Below are 20,222 nucleotides of genomic sequence, written 5' to 3'. Positions count from 1 at the left end.
CAAAAGAGAAAAGGTGTTTGATAAATGTTCTGCAGAGCTACAGAGGGGCATTGGAATGAGACTGCTGAATATTTAATTTGTTTAATGCACAGCTGTCATTGTTAATAGCTTTGACACAACTAAAAGCTTTGCTCACTCAAAAGGCAGCAATTAATAAACAAGATTAATTTTTAAATACAAGGAGAAAAACCTCCGGAGTTCTTTTTTTGAAGTTTGTAGATAGCTTTCTCTCCATCATGTGTCTGTGCAAAAGTGAGCAGGCATGTCTAGAAAAAGTGCTTGCATGTTTGTTCTTATTTTAAGAAAGTAACAATAATTTAAATGGATTATCAGGGAATGATGTAGCTTTAAATCACTTTCCTGTATGAAGAGACGTTTTGGGTATTCTCTGGTGCATTTGTAGGAGCTGTGCTGCTTAGAGGGAAAGGACTGAAAGTCAAGCTGTTCATTGCTTCTTAGGTTTGAAAAAGGTGTAATCGCTTCTAGCTATTTTCTCTGGGTAAAACCCTTGGATAATTTATTTTCACTGGAGGTATTCTTGTATTTATATATATATCTTTATGTAAAAGTAGAAAAGAGAAACATTTAAAGAATTCAAATTGTGGATCTCTAGCAGCTGGCGGGGAAGTTGAGGGTAAATGCAGCCACAAGTACTACAGGTCTCTTATTTATTTCTTTTGCAAGCAATCCTGCCGGATACCAGTACAAGCAGGTGTGTGTGCTGGTATTCTGCAGTGCCCCTTTTAGGGGGAATCAAGGGAAGAGCAGAAGAGCTGCTGCCCGGTGGCTGGCGGGGCTGCGGGTGCGGAGGAAGCCCTGCCGAGGGGCAGCCCTGCGGCCGCCCGCCCCTCGCCCCTCTGCCTGGCCCGCTGCAGGCAGCCTTTCACAGAGATGCCTCCGGTCTCCAACAGCTTCCCCAGCTCCCGTGGTTCTCGTGTCTTTCTGTGTCATGCTCTGCCAGTTTGTTTTGGACATGCGCCTGCTGCTGCGCGCGCAAGGTTATTGAAAGCCAGTCTCTCGCATGTCTCGGTAAAACCCAGGAAACTAGGAGAAGAGTTTTATAAGAACTTGAGTTGTCTTTTTTTCAGGCGCATGAGATATTCTTGCTGAGCAAAAATGTGTTCATATAACTGCTCTGTGAGCTGCTGTAGGGATGCTCGCAGTTTCACAGTGAGTACAAGGCAGCAGGCTGGTGCTAAGCCACGGCAGAGGTGGTAATTGCAGGTTTTTATGGGGCATCACTAAAAGAAGCAGTCACCTCTAAGATAGCTCTCTGATGGAGCAGCAATTGGATTATTTCTTTCCTTAACACAAAGAAACGATAATCCTGTGCGGGCCATGGACAGAAAAGGCTTGAGCTCTGCGAGAAACTGCTGATCAAAGGCTGGTATCCAAATTTGTTGCTGTGCTGTGCTGATTTCTTGCTACTTGAGAGCATGGTGAGTCTGTCGGTGTGGCTGGAGGTCTGAATGCCTCGTTTATTTAGTAACCACTGACCTATTTAAGATTCATCGTCCTCAAATGAAACGTATGCATGCCCCTTCTGCAGGCGTAAGCTGCGTCTGCTGCCTTGCAGAGCTGGGGCTGTGCCGTGCTCCTCTGAACAGAGGGGACCTGGCCCAGCCAGCACGTCTTGCGAGCCTGATTTTGGAGTCACCTGGAGCACGTCTTCTTCCAAAGTTACAGGCGTCTGCAGTGGCTCGTAATGTTCACCGTGTTATCACAGAAGTAAATTTCATGAAAATTAAGCCGAGGGTAATTAACACATTATTCCACTGGGCTGAATTTGGATTGCTTGTGTTGGAAACGCTCCCAAACATTAGGAAACTTGGGTATGGAAAAATACCTCTTTATATACGGGAGTGATCTAACAAATGCTCTTTGGGTCAGTCTCAAGGTGGTTGGCTTTACAGATGGAGCAGCGCCAAACTCTTAAAGCCTCCCATCTTCTGAGTCTGGTCCCTGTTCCATCGCCCCAAGTGGTGTTCCTTGCAGGTTGTCAGGCTGCTCTCCTCCAGTTGTTGGGACCTCCACCAGCAGCAAAATATTTCTGAGGAGCAATAAACCTTTAGGTGAATTGGCAGAGAAAATCCCCATCGTTGTGAGGAGCAGAAAAGACTTCTGGAAGGGGTTTTAGGATAACCCCAAAGAAAGATTCACTGGCAAATCTCAGCAGATGCTCGCCGTTTCCACGTCTTGCGGGATGGTTTCTGTGTGTGCAGGGGCTGCTGGTGCCATGGGATGGGCAGAGCTTGGGGCCTCCTGGGTGTATTTTCAGGCTGGTATGTAGCAGAGCATGGTCTGTAAGATGAGCTTCACTCATTCTATAAAACAAATTCCTACAGCATCAGTCAAGTTGTGTTTGATTTATTCCAGTGTGGTCGGTCCCCAGATGGTAGAGCATGGTTCCCTAAAGCCCCCAAATTATCTGATTATAGCGATTTTAATGCTGATCATGAGTAGCAGTGGTACAAAGTATCCAACTATACTGTTGGGAGCTTAAAAAGCTCTTTCTTAATAGGCTTTCTTAATGGCAGCCTTAAAATTTAATAAAGCAAAAACAATTTAACCATTCAAAGATGAAGGCAGGCCAGGTAATTTTTATCCAATGGACTTCGTTAAATAATTGTGCGGTGTTTGATTGTATCAACAGTGACGTGCCAGATTTAGGAGCTCTTGTTAATGGCATCAAGTATTTAACAGCCATGCTTTCAAGAGAAAAGCTGCTTTACCCTTGGCGTTGCCTATATAAGAGAAAAAACTAATTGGTAGCAGGATTAAGCTTCCAAAAATGAAGTCTCAATTTTTTTTTTTTTTTACAAGACTTGCTTGGTACTCTTACGGATTTCTATTTTTTTTTACGTAAATAATTTACACAGTATTAATAAGTGTTGAAACAAATTGTGGCAGAAACCATTTCCAGGTGTTGTCTACCTGGTAGGCTCTGCATTCTTTTCATGCTTGGTGCATTCATAAGGAAAGTGCTGCCGTGAAGCGGAGTAATTAACAGGACATAACTCACTTAACAGAAGCGAGTAGACACTGTGGATTGTGTAAACTCTGTGGGTTGGTTAATATGATACATTTTGTACTGTTTATGTCTTTGGTTTTTATTTCTGTATTTTTAAAAAGACCTTCTAAATAACGCTTCCAACGCCCGTGTTCAGCATTAAAACTAAATGATGTTTAAAAGCTAGACCATAAAATCAGAGCAATGGAGGTTAGATGGATCTCCAAGGCCGGGTGGTACAGCCGCCTCCATAAGGCTGGTCTGACTGGAGCAGGTTGTCCAGGGGCTTCTCCAGCTGAGTGCTGAACACCTTGAGGGATGCCCTGTTACAGCATTTGATCACCCTCGTGATAAAAATGCTTTTCCTTACGTCTCATTATGATTCCCTATGTTGCAATTGTGCATGCTGCCTCCTATTGTGTTGCTGTGCACCTCTAGAAAGGGTCTGCCTCTGTCTACTCTGAGTCCTCACTATCTTCCATAGAAAGGGATTTTCTTTTAGTTACGAAAGCTATTTCATACACCTGGACAAAGGCACAGCTTGTAGTTAAACGCTGGTTGTATTTCCTTGAAGACCTTGCTGAAGGCATACATCACAAACTCCCTGTTCTGCAGGCTGGGGTCAGAACGTAGGTGGTTTTCCCTTCCAGGTACGGATATTTCTGTCCGTAAATATTCACAACTTCCATTCAATAATATTTTTTTTAGTGTTTCCACCTAGAAGCATCGTGTGGCTTTTTTTCATGTTCCCAAACTCTTCAAAAAAGTCAAATTCAGATGTCTACACAGGATGGAGTTCCTGTGATGAGCTTGCACAAGTTTTTGCTGCTGCGCATCACTTGGAGGAGCAGGTAGGGGCGGTGGCTGCCCTGGGGAGGCTGCTATTTGTGGCTGTGGAGGATGAAGGTGAAGGTTTCCAAAGGTTCATCAAACGTCATGTACTTTTCAAGAGACTGCACCATTCTTTTAATCAAGCTGTGCTGATAGCTTCCATCCCGAAGATGCAGGACTTTGGACAAAGTCCAGCTGTGTGTGGCCTGTGTCCCACTTGACCCCCAGGGCTTGTCCACGTCTCTGCAGAGGAATAAGTTTCAGTGTGTGCATGAAACCTGGCTCTGTCTAGTAGCAGGAGGTTACTGGTGGAAACAGAATGAAAAAAAGCACTGCCATGGCCTCACTCTTCGAGTTCTGCATGGCAGAAAACGTGTAAAATGTTTGTGACTTCACTCAACAGCACTGGCTTGATAAACCGAGCCTAGAGGAATGCTTCAGAGCCCGCATCCAGAGGGAGAACTTGGGCTTCCAGAGCTAACGCTGCACTTCTGGGACTCAGTGTTTTTAAGTCACAATTAGGATGTGTAATTCCATACTCACAGGATGCTGAGCGTGCCCTGTGAGTCGCTCAGGTTTCCAGAGTCTGAGAGTTACATGTGTTAAGCATCTTGCTGGATCAGGCTAATTGTATATATTTATGTAAGTAGATTGACAGGTTCACTTAGCATGCTAAAAATAATGAGGCTGCCTTAATTTATTCAGCAGGAAACTTGATGTTCCTTTTCAAAAGAAGGGCAATGATTTTGTTTAAAAAAGAACTGTGACGGCGTGTTATTACTTGTGGGTATGTTTTTATAAGTCTGAGTTGTGCAGCTTGCAACTTTTCTTTAGATCACTTACATCCTTTATCCAGGCACTGGAAGGTATGTGCCGTCTTGGATTCTGTATTGGAATTCCCCCAAATAAATTTCACCCAGTAATTTCAAACAATTTATAGTATCTTTCCTGCTTTGAATGTTGCTTTCCTATTGTTCTTTGTTAAGCAGCTCTTGCCTGTAAACCCAGAGTCAGTTTTATCTCAGTAGATTATCGCATACGTGTGCCTGGACCACACATCACTTCGTGGCAGTATGTGTATGGTAAATGACACGGCTTCCTCCTCTGCCCTCTCTCTTCGTTTGGGAAAGAAATTTTGCATTTCTGAGCGTTTTTTGAAAGCCGTTTTTTTGGAGATGGGGCATTAGGCAGTTGATTTTAGCACACTGTTTTTAACCAGGCGCTGACTTCTGGGATCTCAGCATCTTTGCAGGGATGAAGAACAGTTCGATACAAGACACTATTGACTCCTGTGCTAGAAATGTGGCCTCAGGTTCTGAGAATTTGACATCTCCAGGGCCAAAAAAGATCACTCAGTGCTGCCAGAGTTCTCTTCTTTCATATGCAAAGCTCCTTTCTTACTTGAAGCCAGTAGCACCTAGGTGCAGATGACAGATAATTTAGGTGTTTGCGTATGCATCTAAGTGCCCAGATCTGCCCTAGAGTAAATTCTTAGTGTTCAGTGTTGAGGTATGTTAATCTAGGCTCGGTGCCTAGCACAACTTCACATTTGGAAAAGAGGTGAGTTAAACGGGATGGAAAAAGATATCAGGAGGAGAGGAACTAGGTAACCTTGCCTGCGAGGCAGGTTATTAATGCAGAATCATTTGGATTTTTGCCACCTTTCCCGTTTCCATCCAGTTGTGTGATAATGAAGGGCTTTTCCCAGAATTACTTTCTGTTTAACGTCAGTGTGGAGATTAAAGGTATTTGGTTCCCGTTGGGTTAGTAAGCCTAAATCCAGACCTTGAGGTTAGGTCAATTAAGATCCTGTAGAGGAAAAATCAGCTCTCTACTTGGTAATCTACCCAACACCCTCAGATTTCAAGTTTAAATAAAATGCTGCCTCTGCTACAAATGATGTCAGTATAGCCTGAGGTTTGTTTAAGCAGAAAGCTGAAGTCAGCTTGAACCAAACTTGGCAAAAGTGGGCTGTTTTCTTCATGTGGATGGTTTGAATAATGTTCCAGAATTTCTGTGGTATAATTTTGTTGCATTTTATGCTTAGAGAGACCCCGACCCCCCTCATTTAGAGAGTGCTCTTTGGTTGGGCTTCATTTTCAGGCTTCTGGTGAGTGGTATATTATTGCACTGTAAATAGAGACTTTTTCCATGCGTACAAGGGAAAGTACTCTCCTAATGCTCATGGAGCTCAGCTTCCCGCTGGGCACTGTGGAGGGCTGTACCTGTGAGAAGCTGCCAGCGTGCAATCTTGGGAATTAGGAGACTAATGCAAAAATCCCACAAGTTTAAGGCTCCCACTTACCTTCCCCTCCCACTCATCTTCACTCCGTACAATGCCTTTTGAAGGTTTAGAGAGGGAATTTGTCCCTTCCATTGAATATGGGCACGTCAAGGAATTCATTAGGACATGCACTGGCGTGTACACGTCTTTGGGTCCTCTCTGCTTCTGCTCTTGGTTTCCCATCCCCAACCTTTTCTCCCCTGTGGTCCGTTTGCCCTGTAGCTGTGCCCTGCTGTCCCTGGTGTAAGCCTGGCATGCTTGCAGGCTAATCCAGAGAGGGTGACGGAGTCTGTTTGTTTTCCAGTCTGTTTGATGCTTGATTTTTATTTGCTGCTTTAGAAACATTAAAAAAAAACATAGTCTTAAGAAGCAGATGAGCACCCACAGACGGATTTGCAATATTGTCCCGAAGTTTGGGCTGCTCAGCATGCACTTAAATACAATTCCATGGAATTTCCTCTCTGTTTTTCAGCTTTTTAATATTTTTTTGGATCCAATTCTAAAGCCGAGAGAAAAGAGCGAGCTTTTTTTTTTTTTTTTCTTTTTTTCTTTTCTTTCTCAAGCTGCTGTGCCCGTTGACTCCGAAGCACGGCACAAAGGCAGTTTTGTTCGGGACCAAACCTGCTGGGGCGCGAGCGGCGGGCCGGCGGTGCTGCTTGCCGCGGTGGCAGGAGCGCCGCTGTTTGCTGAGCGGATGGCTGTGCTTGCTGTCCAAACACCGCGCTGTTTGCCAACGTCGAGCATATTGCAGCCTCTGTGAGGCACTCCATCGCGGCCTGAATAGCTCCTCTTGTGCTCAGGCTTTCTGAATACAAGGGAGAGAAATATTTCTTTCAGCTTTCTGCCGTCGCAGAAAGCCTTCAGTGACCAGATGAGGATCTCGCTCTTGGTTCTTAGTGCAGGGCTTCGGAAAGGGAAGGAAGTGGAAAAGAAGGGACAGGATTTCTACCATTTGTTGCTGTGTTTTTAAATTTAACCTTTTTTTTTTTTTTTTAGTATAAAATGTTGCTGTATCTACAACTTCTTGGAAAAAAAGTACGTTTCCAACATACCATTCAGTTTATTCTGAAAATTGTTTGCTGTCACTAACAAGTCACTTGTAACTCTTTTCTAAGCCTTGAAAAAATAATTCTTTTCATCTTCTAACCCTTCAGTTGTAGTTGGTAATCGTATTCTTGTGTTGGAAAATTTAGAACAATAACGTGTGATTCTCCAGCAGAATTTGCACAAACTGCTCTGTTACCTGGGAAGTTTCATCTAATGATAGAAGTCTTAATGCAAGTGTAACTTTATCCAACTCCTACTCCACCGGAGTACAGCTAACTTGCTGACAGGTGTGATAAGACTTGGTTGAACTGACCAGCTGCAGGGCTTGGTGTTGTCAGGCTCTTTGCAGCACAAGGAGAATTTTACCCGTGCTCCTCGCCCTCCCCCAAGAAAAGCTCTCCCGTTCCCTAACTATATTTATATCCAACCTAGATAAACGGGGATTATAAGTCCTTTAATTGCACTGCTCATCTATTTTTGTTTCCAAAACGCTTCACAAGCAATTTTGCAATTCCAAAGTGAGAGCTTTCTGTAAGGGAGGAAAAGCTGGTACTAAGAGCACGAGTTGCTGCAAGTCAAAAATACTTCTTAAATTGAAATGAAAAATCTTGAGCTTGCACAGTTCCGCTCAGGACTTTGCAGTGTGCACATGCTATGGAAGAAGTAACAAGAAAGTGTTTGTTACTGGGCTTTTGTGCGGAGGGCAGGGAGGAAGGGCTGGGCTGCGACAGCTCCCCTGTTCTATACCCACAGCTCCTGCTCCAGGCAGTATTGACATAAGCTGTAGTCAATCATTGATGGTGAGAAAACTTAAAGAATGAGCCACATCCGAGTGTTTGTCAGCTCTTCACGGTATATTATTAATTGTAGGTGGAAGTTGATTCATTCTCTGAGGTTTGAATAGCTTACTGCTCTATAAGATGCTGATAAAATGCCTTGATAAGGTGCCCGGTTCTATAACATACCCATAAATGGCTCTGGTTAGTAGTGGAGTATAGTATGAAATTTGTTTTCACTTAAAGTGGATGAGTCAAATGGCGGTAGCAGTTTTTACTAAGCAATCCCTTTTTAATGCTCAAAAATCATTTAAATGAAACGGGGCAATAAGGTTTATGTTTTAACCAGTTGGTTCATCAAGGCTGCTGTGCTGGACGCAGCCCTTGACCTCACTGGCACAGGTTCTTCTGCAGCCACAAGGACCAAAGCTGCGATGCAGAATTTTACATTTTAGATATATATGTATATATATTTAATAATGCACTATATACATTCTGAGCTGCCACTTCCCTCCCTTTATGCCTCTGAGAAAGCTATAGTATTGAGTTTGGGCATTTCACTTACTCTGATACTGGAGATTTTAGATGTGGACAACGGAGATGAAGAGCTTAATCCTACCCTGTTCTGTCATCTGGTGCGCTTGGGATTGTTTACCTGGGGACACAGGAAAATAAGAATTCAAGGCTTATGCTGATGCTTGTTTTTGGAAGGTTGTAATGCAGTCATTGGCCTGGAGGCATGCTTTAAAACACTACTCAACTACGTGCTCCTTGCACCAGCTCAGCTTTGAGATAAGAAAGGAAGTGAAAGCACGGGGAGGACAACAGGGCCCTTCACACACAGCCTGGCAAGTCACAGCCTTCCCCATCCCCTTCCTTTTTCATAGGGTACTCTGCTTGAGGCTTCTCTGCTGCAGGTGTAGCTTGTTATTCAGCTTTTAATTCTTAATGAGCTGCTATTCCCGTTTCTTGTTGCTAACCAGTAAATACAACTTCTCTCATGACTTCTGCTTCACTTGTGTCCATGATGTGCACCTGGAAATGGGGATATTGCAAAGGGGCAGCACAAACAGATGGTGGCAGGTGAGGGTTTCTTAGCGTGCACTGGGTTTCTAGACCTTGGCTGATGGCAGAGCTCCTGGAGAAAGCAGACTGCTGCGTTTGGGTTTCTCACTTAGCTGCTGTTACAGCTCTGCTCAGATTCGCATCCCTCACCCAAAGCTGTTGATGATTTTCCTTCTCTCCCCATGCGATAAAGCATGCGTGTCTGTGACAGGTGGGTATTAATTGCCACGCTTTTGATGAGTACATTAAACAGCGAGTTTAAAATGATTCACCAGAGTCCAGGATCCAGACTTGTCAGGAACAAAACTCGCCGTGGTTGTTGTTGGTGCTGTTCTGTCAGCACTGCCAGGGCTGAAGGATTGAACGTTGACGTTGGCTTTTGCTGTCTCCGTGATGCTGCTCGCTGTGGGTGGACAAGCAGAGAATAGCCATCACCTAATTGCTGCTTCGCTGGGGGCACAAGACACCACGGTATTGTTGGCTGGGTATTGGATCTGTTGCTGACTGTACAATCATTCTGGAGTTGCCATGGAAATGTAATAATTATATTATGAATAATTGGAGCATCTTCTTTTGCTGGCGCAGAAAACTGATGTTGTATAATTATCATTATCTTTAATGAAAGTTGCACTCAAAGCTGATTGTTTAGCACTTGTAGAAACCTGTGACAGAACAAAACTTCCTGCAAGCGAATGCCACTTCGTAAATGTGCCAGAAAACTAACACAGGCACACCCCCCCAAAAAAATCATTTACATCATTAGAATGTACTGAAAAGCTGTTGGAAAAGAGCAAAGGCAAAGTAATGCCCATAGCTGAACTTCCATCCCTTGTGATGCTCTCTTGGCTTGGTGTTTGTCCTTCTATAAATAAATAATCTCCGTCGATAACAGGCAAATAGTGCTGTATGGTATGTAAATGGGAATGTTGTTAATGATTGGTGTAGAAATCAAACCATTTTCATTCGACATCCGTTCCCTAACGGTGAGGCGAGGGGTTGCGTGGTGGGTGTACGGGTCTGGGGAAGTTCTCTGTGGGTGCAGCCAGAAGGTGTTGATCCTTCGCTGTTCAAAGCTGTGGCACTGCAGAAGCTTGAAACGTGAGAGTTTTGATCCCAAAGGGAAGCCTGATGCTGAGTGGGGGCTCATCTTTTGTCTGGATTGCCCACAGTTGCTTGATGAGTTTCCCTGTCTTTGAATTCAGCTTCATGCTCTGCGTGTCTCAGACCGCCCTGCGAAGGGCAGGCTGCAGTTTTCCGTGCAACTTCTCTTCATCTCGCCTTGCTTGTGTTTCTAGCATAAAACAAATAGGTATGCAAAGGAAGAAAAAGGGCAGCAGATCTGAAGAGGACCTTTCTTCTCTAAATAGATCATGAGATACCCATTTCTGTGCCGTAAGAGATCCCTTACCCGTCTAAAAGTCCCAAGACTCGTTCAGTCTTAAGTGTTGTCTTATGACTTACACCGTGTCCTCGATTCGTGTCCTGTTGCGTTCCCACAGACTTCCTGTGTGACCCTGAACCAGTCGTTTCGTTCCTTTGTCTCAGTTTGACTCGTGGATTGAGGAGAATAACAACCGCGCTCCACGCAGATGTTCGGGGAGAGCTCCGTGAGCCCTGCTGGGGGAGCTTGGGGCTGGGTCAAAGAAACGCTTTTGTGTTCCTGCTTCAGATGTCAGGACGTCATCTTGGGCTCATATTCATCACATAATGAATGTCCCTACAGTTTCAGGTTATTGTGTTGTGGCTTGTGTGCTAATGGATTAATTTCAGATGTTTTCAACGTAGTTGTTTCTTCTCTTTGTTTCCAAAGTAGTCCTAATTTATTTAACAGTATTTGCCATTCAAGCTAACTGATTTTAGACAGATGTTTGTCTCTTGTGTTTTAGTCTAGACATCTATGATTTACAATCTGTAACCCATCTGGTGAATTGCCATGGGAGTATGCTTATTTTCAATGCTTGAAGTATTGCAACATACTCTTTGCAAGTGTTTTTGCAGTAGCGGCTGATGAGCCAACCAGCAGAAAAGGTTTATTTTAGCAAAAGAATCTGACTTGTTTATTCGGATTAGGGCAGCAAAATGTTCTGGTTCTATTAAAAAAAAAAATCCACTCAAAAATATTAATTTGTCCCTAAATTGAAACTCTACAAGAATATATGGGCCAATTAAAAATAATAATAATAATAAAAAAGAACAAAGAAAACCCACCTGGGAATGTAGAATAGCAAGAGACCTGAAGAAGTCATCTTCACCAACTCGCTGTGGCAGAGTATGTATACTTGTCTAACCTTTTATGAACATTTTGATGATCTTTGTACTTCAAAAGCTTCTTGTTGTCACTGCTGCTGGCTCCTGCACCAGCGTGGGGTGGCTGCATGTGGACCAAGTGCTTGTCCCCAGGAGGACAAGTGGGACAGCCCTTCACGCTCAGGATGAGTATCTCAAAATAACAGCACACATTTCATGTTTGAAACATCAGCCATTTGATGTTTGGAAATTTAGTAATTCATACCTTTGTGAGGGATGAAAATGAATATTTGAACTAGCTTCCCCTTCAAATTTAGACGTGATACTGCCTCTGCATAGCAGCTTGGGGTAGTGCGGTAGCTTTAGGCACAGCATGTTCAGTGCAACTGATACGCTGGAGCTCATTTCTCGTTCTTATGAGTTACTTTAGTATTTCTAGAATATGCCCCAAATTAGAATACCACATCTGGGAGACACACACAGCAAAATTGTTGCATAGAAATCTCGTGATTCTTGCTTTAAAGAATAAAGTGCAGTTGTTTACCTACAAGTCTAACGTACTTGAGCCTCCCTCCGTGTGGAGCAGGTCAAGTGGCTAACACAGGTAAAATAAACCACTTCTAAGAGTCTCCAGTGTAAACAGCAAAGGTGCTGTCATGTAAATAAGCCAGAAAAAGCTCTGTGAGCTGTCTGCTTTTGGCACACGTTTCTGAGCATTTTAATTTGATATTTGGTTGAGTAAGTGTGTCTACACATGTTGAAAACAGCAGTCCAAGTCCTGTAAGATCCAAGTGCTATGCGTGTAGTTCATAGCTACATGATTCACTCTTTAATGGTAGTAACAATAATACACTGAAACTATGAGGGACCATTTTGTTTTTAAACTTGATTTTTGGTATGCTTCTGACAAATTAATTTGGTAATTTGCGTAGGGGAATGAGTAAAGGATTGTTATAATTTGTAACTCCTAATAGTCACAAGATTTAGAAAGCATATTGAGAAAAAAATAAAGGTGGGAGGAGGGGGCCATGGAAGTTGTAGAGGAGTTTAAGGAGTGTAGTTGCCCTACACAAAAGTATTCAACCTCCCCTGTTAATGTCTGTGTTTGCACGTACAGATTGAGGTAACTGTTCAATGGTTAAGCTGTGCAGATGCAGCAGGCTTCAGCCTGATATTAATTTTCGATGTTTCGCGCACATTTATTTGAAGTCATTTGATGTTGGATCCAAAATCCATGCACGCGAACAAGATCCCCTCTTCTGCCCCCTAATTAATCACGGAAAATTGTTTAGCAGCTTTGGCAATCTGAGAAATGCTACAAGCATGTACTAGGCAGCCTTTTATTCATCTCCTTAACTGCTGATGAGGTTGTCTTGAGAAAATGGACAAATACCTATGCATAAGCAGTTTGAAACTTCCTATATGCAGCTGCCTTTGTGTATGAGCCCCATGGCGATGGCCAAACTCTGGGTGCTTTCACTAACCCTGTGTTTGATACTGGTCTTTCTGCACCTTCCCTGCCCCACCTCCAGTAGGTTGAATGCAGCATAGCTGGGATTTTTCCAGCATTCCAGACCTCTCCAAAGGTTTTTGAACAGCTGTCATTTTACCCCCTCAGGCACTTAATCTTGTAAAAGCTGCTCCTTCTTTTGTCCCTAATGAGGAGTAGTCTCAGTCCACAAATTTGTTCTCATCTAGGAACAAAATATTCTGGTCTTGGTCACAGCAGACTTACGACCCCGTGTCTTAGTAACTTCAGCAGGCACGTGGGAGTTGACTCTTCCACTGCCTTTAACCACATGTGAGTAGAGTAAGTAAATGGTACCACTATCTTCCTAAAACCTGTTATACCTATTTTAATGGATGAAAATGTTCATATCACAGCTGGAGGGCGTGCAGGGTTTCAGCCGTCACCGCCACGGCCTGGCAAGTAGCATCTATAGCATCCGAGCTAGCTCCTGGCTAGGAGGGGCTGCACCTCAAAGCTATGGTGATATTTATAGGTGGAAACTCTTGAGATGCTGCTTGAAAGGTGTAGGACTCTATAAAGGGATCTGACACGCTCGTGGCCACCTGTGCTTAGTGAGCAGGTTTGCTGTGCGGCCTGCAGGCCGGGCAGAGCGCTCAGCACCACTGCTGTGAGGGGGGGACAGGCCTGTGGAGCTTGTTGTTTTCAGTGTCACCACCTGATTTGGGTGCTTTGAGAATAACCAAGTGGGAAGGGAAGCCGTGTGTGCCTGACAGTGAAAGGGAGCCTGTTTGTGCTTATTTCATTGAGGAAATTGTTCCGGAACAGCTGCTCGGCCATGTGAAAATGCAGAACCCTGGGTCCCTGCCAAGGGCAGCGAGGCCTGGGTCATTTGTTTTAGCAAAGCAGGCCAATTTGCCCTTTAATTATCTTTCCTTTTCGTTCGGTCACAGCTCTTGCTCAACAGATTCACTTCCTGAGATGCACCCTGTGTGTTGAAAGTCACGGTACCAGTTTTGCTGTGAACATAGCGGTTTTCCATGGATTAATTATAACTGTTAAGCTCTATAAAATACAGGGAGGGCATTTACCTGCCTGGGTTTCATTTTCTGCTTAACGGGTGCAGTAGGTTCATTGTAGTAAAATGTAGGAGATTCTTCAATTTCAAAGTAAAACCCTGCCCAAATTACTCTATCTCATATGGTTTCTGTGCTAATGCGGATGTTATAGGATGAAATTGTAGGTCAGTACATATTCGCTATAAACAGTGCTGAGATTTCGCTGAGCTGTTCATGAACTTGAGCTTTCAATAATTGGTCAGGATGTGAACTTCATCCTGAATCCAGGAGGGGTTTGGGTCTTACAAACAAGGTCTGCAACATGGGCAGTGCAAACATCTAGTAAAACATGTGGGGGCTGGAACTGGATGTGAATGATATTCTGCAGTGGATATGGTTTAGCAAGAGAGAGAAATTCAATGCATTTATCTGTAGCAGTCAGGAAAGGAAAACAGTGAAGTGCAATGACCTCTTTGCCCTATAATGTTGCGTGGAAAGGAAGAAATAGGCAAGATGCATTGCTACAGCCAGAGGAATTGAAATGACAGATTTTGGCTTCTGTAATTAAAAGAAGAAAACTAATTAAGCTAAAGAAACCTTTAATGTATCCATAAAAGGTCGCTCAGAAAAAAGAGCAAAACAATACTGATTACAAAATTGCTTTTATACAAGAATTTTGCAAGTGTCATGGACTGAAACTGAGGCTGTAGTTAGCCTTGAAAACCTTAGGGCAAAAATTCCTCAAGCAGATTGTGACATGATTCCCGAAAGAATCAAAAGGGACAAAAGAGCTGGCAGTCCCCATGGCAGAGCAGCCTCCTTGGCAGGGTCAGTACAAGGAAGAAAATTGAGGTAGACTTGGGTTCATCTGCAGCTTCGCATAAAATGCCGCAGTACAAGAAGGAATAGAGTAATTGTTATTTTTGTTGTACTGGATGTGCAGCTGGTTTTTGCTTTTTTCTTTTTCCTTTTTTTTTTTTTTTTTTTTTTTTTTTTTTTTTTTTTTTAAGCCAGAGATTTGGTAAATGTTTTTGTCATCTAGAAATGGTCACAATATTTAGCTCCCACACCGCGAGCTGAGTGGCAGAGCAGCAGCAAGGAGGCAGCGTGTAGCTGTAGGAGGAGGACAGGCTCTCACCGAGGCATCAAACTATTAATTAGCTCTGCCACGCTATGAAGCTGAGTCGCTCTTGTACTCTCCCTTGATTACAAATGTGCTGGGAAAATGAACCCTTGATGCTCTCACGGTTCGGGCGAAGCGTACTCTGTCCCCGGCCTGGGGAGACTCCAGTGCCTGCAGCCCGCGAGCTGCCGAGCAGGGCAAGGGGTTCCTTGCACCTGCGTTTCGGAGGCAGCCAGCCCTCCAGCAGCTGGTGGAGGTGCTCTCTGTTTACAATGTTGGAGCTCAGAGTGGAATTTGGACTCTGGCTTTGTGAGCAGAGGTGGCCAAATCTCTTCTGGCTCGGTTTCATTGTGAACTCAGGAGACAGCCTTCGTTTGTTAACAGGCTCAAAAACTGTTAAAGCAAGCTCATTGCAGTGTACAGCACCCAGGTCAGAGCAGAATGACTTTTCCTCAGGTCAGTTAAAGTTTGTGTTGAACCATGAGCTTCAATTAAAACTTGCAAGGCTCTAAAATACCCTAGGGGAAACTTATATCCTTCCTATAACTAATTGAGGAACATCCTTTTCTAAATATTTACTTTTTAACAGTTAAACATATTAAACAAATTATAAATAAATAAAGCACCCTCACCACCACCACCACAAAAAATGGTTTGATTTTGTTTTAACGTTAAACGGGGAAGTGGGGAGTGGTCTCACTGCAAGAACAATCTTTAGTAATTCTGAGTCTTGTCGTGCCACAGAGATGGGCCCTGTATATTACGCACTGCCACTTGAAGTTGTTTTGATACCATTGATGAGAGAGATGAAATAATGTATGCTAAAGTCATTTGGCTAGCCTTGAAATCAAAGCACTGGAAACAAAACCTCACTGCAAATCACTAGGCTGTCATTCTTTTAAAACCTGTTATCCAAATGACTTTAACAGTTTGTGGGTCGTGCGCAAGGTTAAGGATCATCTTGCACGGTGCACGTTTTGATGATAAAACACAATCTTTTTTTATTGGAATGGAAGTGTTACAGTCAACAGTATCAGTGTGGGAGTTTGATTTCTTCCTGCCAGTAGATTGCTACTCCATATGAGCAATTGGCAAAAGATTTTGCAGGACAGATGATGAGCTGTGCCGAGTTAAGTGATTCTCAAGTTAGTTGTCGTATAGTGACTAGCTGATCTATACGTAGAAATTCCAAAACTCTTCCATTTTGGAATGTATTTCCAACGTATTTTTGAGAGAGACCAGCTAGGGCAGTGGTGACCATATGTAGACAGAATTTTGGTGTGGGCTTGAAACAGATTAAAGGCTTTATTCTATTAGGTATTATCCACTTGTAGTAACATCTGAATTGTTCCACTTAAATGTTGGGTTCATTTTTTTCATCTTACGAAGATGCTTTTCTCTCAGTTTTTCAGGTTTGAGAAACCCTTGAGAAGGAATGGGTTGTGTAACAATGCTAATCATCCATCTCACCCATTCTCAGGCACGTTTCATCCTGAGGAACTGACCAGCACTTGATAATGTCGTGTGGCTTGAACTCTCACAACAAAGCACTGTCGTGTGTGTGCCCATGTGGGCTGTTACGTGTGGCTGTGTATTGCCCAACTAACGGCGGCGTGAAACTTGGCAGTGTGTGGAACCAGAGGTTCAGAGGGAAGTATAAAAATGCGTTCCTCAACAGAGATTTGTAAAGATTTTTTCTGATAGGAAAAATACATTTACTCAAATACTACTTCTGAAAAGCTCCCTCTGAACCAATTGTCACTTCATATTTTTTTATGGGTTTAAACAGAGCCATTTAACCGATAACTTCACCCCGCCAGTAATTGCTTGCTGCTCATGCTGTTGGTTTTTTCCATGCCTACTGAAATTGTTGACTACGGGAGCTTTATCTGGGGAGACAACATTGAAAGGGCTATAGAATGAGGTGGGAAAAAAAAGAAAAAGGAGTAATAAAGCCTTTTTTTCCTAGTGGGGCTGTAATATGGGTGAAGTTCCCTACGTAGTTAAGTGCAGGAAAGCCTTAAGAGCAGCAGAACCACATGCTTGTAATGACTTCTGAAAGAATAAAAATTTAAACTTCAGGAGTTTTCACGTGCTTAATACACTTGATAAATTATCATATTTCAAATGTAGTTGTGACTGGTAGAAACCATATGTGCTGATCAGGCTATAAATAACCGGGTAGAGAAAATGAGCCAGCATCAGAGAGATGCAAATGGCACAGGTGGGTTCCTGTGCGCAGCGTGCTCTTTGCGAGGGTGAGGAGAGAGCTGCTCACTGTGCCGTGCACAGCCTGAAGACTACAAAGATACACGTGGATAGGGGACAGCTTCTCTGTCCTTTAATGCAGACTGGTTTTGCTGATACCAGAAAACAAGCCGTGGCTCGCTTTGTTTCTGGAGATTTCTCTGGACCTGTCCGGGCGTTTGGAGCGGTCACTGCTGTGCTGATAGGCAAAGCCCCAGCCGTGACATCCCACATGTGGCTTGAGCCTCTTGGCTTCCTTTTCTAGAATAATTTGGAGATGCCTGATGTCCGAGAAGGACGTCCAAGAAGGTTGTGGTTTTTTATAGTATTGGTCAAAACTAAAATTCCATTCACGGTTACAAAGTGCAGAGCTCTCCCTGAGCTCTTCTTAAGAGTTTGACCATGGATGTTTTCACAGGCTGTGGCAAATGCTAGATGAACGGATTAGTATAAACATTTGCATGCGTAATAAGAAAGTAATTAAATTAACTTTTCAAAACAGTAAATTCTCACAGCAAACATCTGTCTGGTGCTTGGGGGTTTCGTTTTATTGACTGTTCTGGGTGATGTTTCTGGTTTTAATGGCTAAATCAACCAGCAACTGAGTCAACTGTTTCCATTTTATCTGGACGCTTTCTTGTAGCTGTGAGGCTGTGTTTGCAAAGTTGAATGATTATGGCACTTGCTTTGTTATACTTGTACTCAGTGCCTCCAAAGGGAACTGGCACGCTCAGGGCTGGATTTTGGAGTGGAAACCATAAGCTTCTTGCTTGTATAACCACATTCCAAGGTTAGTCTGAATAGCTGAGATAATGAATTTGGTCTTTGTGCATTCTTAAATAGATAGATAGCTTTTCGCGTATGTGATTTTTGGTACAATTGGACGCTTTCCTTGGGAGCTGCCTAATTCCAGGCCGCACAGTTTCTGCTTTGTTCTGAGCTTCCATGCCTTCAGCAAGAATAACTTAACCAGATTTCAATATAGGAATTGTGGGCTGCTAAAGGACATATTGTGTTACTGCTTAATGCAGTATAAGTTGATCAGTGGGTAATATAAAGCCTGTGTTTTAGCTGTTTTATGATGAAAATATTATTTCAGCAGAATATATGTTAAAGTCATTGAACAATGATCTTATTCTCAGTGTGATGGCACAAGGCATTTTCCACACACCAGAAATGACTGGAGCTGATCATTTTGTTATTGTAGGCTTCTAAAATAAATCTATTTTTAACCTTTTTTTTTTTAGCAATTGTGCAATTTCTTTTAACTGAAAAATAAATCTTTTTTTCTCCTTTTTTATTAGGGCCAGCGGAGGTTCCCATGATGTCACCCAATGGATCCATTCCCCCTATTCATGTGCCTCCCGGTTATATCTCACAGGTATGCTTCTGGAAGAATTAAAGTGTAGATAAAAGCAATAGCATTGATCATATAGAGAAGTCTACTTGGTTGAAGTGTAATTTAGAAATATTAGTGAAAGTTATCCCTTTTCATAGTCTTCCTCTTTACTGACAGTACACACATATTTGAACACGAGCATACATGTGCATTTGCACACACTATGTATGATTTAATTATCTGTTTTGTATTTATGGAAAAAAGGTGGAAAAAGCTTTTTACAAAGGTGTTAGGTTTTAGAGCTCTTGAGCAGCTACTTTAGATGACCTGATCATTTGTTCTCCTTTCATCTTCTGCAAAGCTTAGAGGCTTTCTATAGTTTTTTTTTTTTTTTTTTTTTTTTTTAAAAAAAAGCAAAAAAAAAAAGCAGAGGAAGTGCAAATAATACAATAAGTCTGATCATTTTTTCAGTTTCATTGAGCTGTGTACTAGACCGAGAGTTTTATTAAAAATATGCAAAGCATTTCATATCTCATTGATGGATAACATAAGAGCTTTGGATGCATACATTTTGACATCTCGTTAAGCAGAAAATGTATGGTGTCCTGGAATCCCTTCCCCTCCCCAGGAAACATGTGAGGTTGTCTAATTCTGAAAAATTGTGGATGGCGTCATGCTGAAATCCCACAAAATACTGCAATCACTCTGTGGTATTTTAACTTGCCTCAGTGAAAACATGCCTCAAGTACGGAGGACGTTGTTAACCTTCTGTCTCTTAAAAAGCATAGCCTGAAAGGCTCAGCCGAAGGCTGGACCCTGGGCTAGGAGCAAGCACACGTAGGACAGCAGGGTGCCTGCTTCCAGCCTGCCCCTAGCTGGGTGATTGGGTACACCTTGAGACAGCATTTGCAATGCCCTTAGTGCTTGTCATGGACTCACCTAATTTAATAGAGAGCCCAAATCGTGCAGATATCCAAGGAACGACTACAGCGTATGAGAAATGCCGAAATTCTAAGAACCTCTGCAGGATTCCTAGAGTGCACCTGCATTTGAATGCATAGCTGGGAGATTGTCTTGTATTTTGGCTGCTCCTGGATGTTTGAGTAGCAGCTGCAAGAAGGAAGCATGGTTTTGCTTTGCTCTGTATCCAGCAGGTGGAAGGAGTGCTGTCCGGGGAAGCAGCTGAGTCACGCCATCCCTCCGGAGGTCTTCAAAAAATGTGTAGATGTAGAGCTTAGTGACATGGTGACTTGGCAGTGCTAGGTTAAAGGTTGGACTAGGTGATCTTAGAGGTGGAACAGTGAAATTGTGTTTACTCCCCGTGCGTGTTTCATAGCACATGGGGCTCCTCTTCACGAGTGGTACCTACAACAACGTACAGGACTTGTACTGCAGGCTGACTTCTCTGTTCCTCATGTTTTAATAGATGAGAACCCATTTGGTTTTATTTTTTAAAGGATTTGCTCTTCCTATGAAATAACTTTAACACCTTTTTGTTATTAAAGTGCTTAGACCTCTCAGTTCCTGTACTAAGACAAGTGGCTGAGTATAGCTGAAATGCTTTCAACCACGCGATCGAAGTCTTACAGCTGTACCTTTGTCTGAACTTGGTTCCTCTTGTCTGCTTTCTGTGATTCACCCTAATAGTCCCACTAAATAAACCTTTAAGTAGTTTCTTAACCAATAAAAAAAAAAGCCTCCTCTGGAAAAAAAAATAATCCAGGTAA

General features: G+C 42.9%; 1 protein-coding gene across 1 annotated transcript in view; it reads left to right on the top strand.

The window, feature by feature from the left end:
• Positions 1-20,222, top strand: part of FNDC3B (fibronectin type III domain containing 3B) — a 174,287-nt gene that overhangs the window by 60,367 nt on the left and 93,698 nt on the right. Inside the window, exon 4 of the mRNA XM_084530178.1 lies at positions 18,461-18,537. Within this exon, the coding sequence (XP_084386304.1) occupies positions 18,461-18,537 (77 nt within the window). The remainder of the gene's footprint in view (positions 1-18,460; positions 18,538-20,222) is intronic.

The sequence above is a fragment of the Aythya ferina genome (assembly GCF_964211825.1).
Source record: "Aythya ferina genome assembly, chromosome: 9".
NCBI lineage: Eukaryota > Metazoa > Chordata > Aves > Anseriformes > Anatidae > Aythya > Aythya ferina.
The sequence above is the reverse complement of the archived record's forward strand: the minus strand, read 5'-3'. Positions and strand labels throughout refer to the sequence as shown.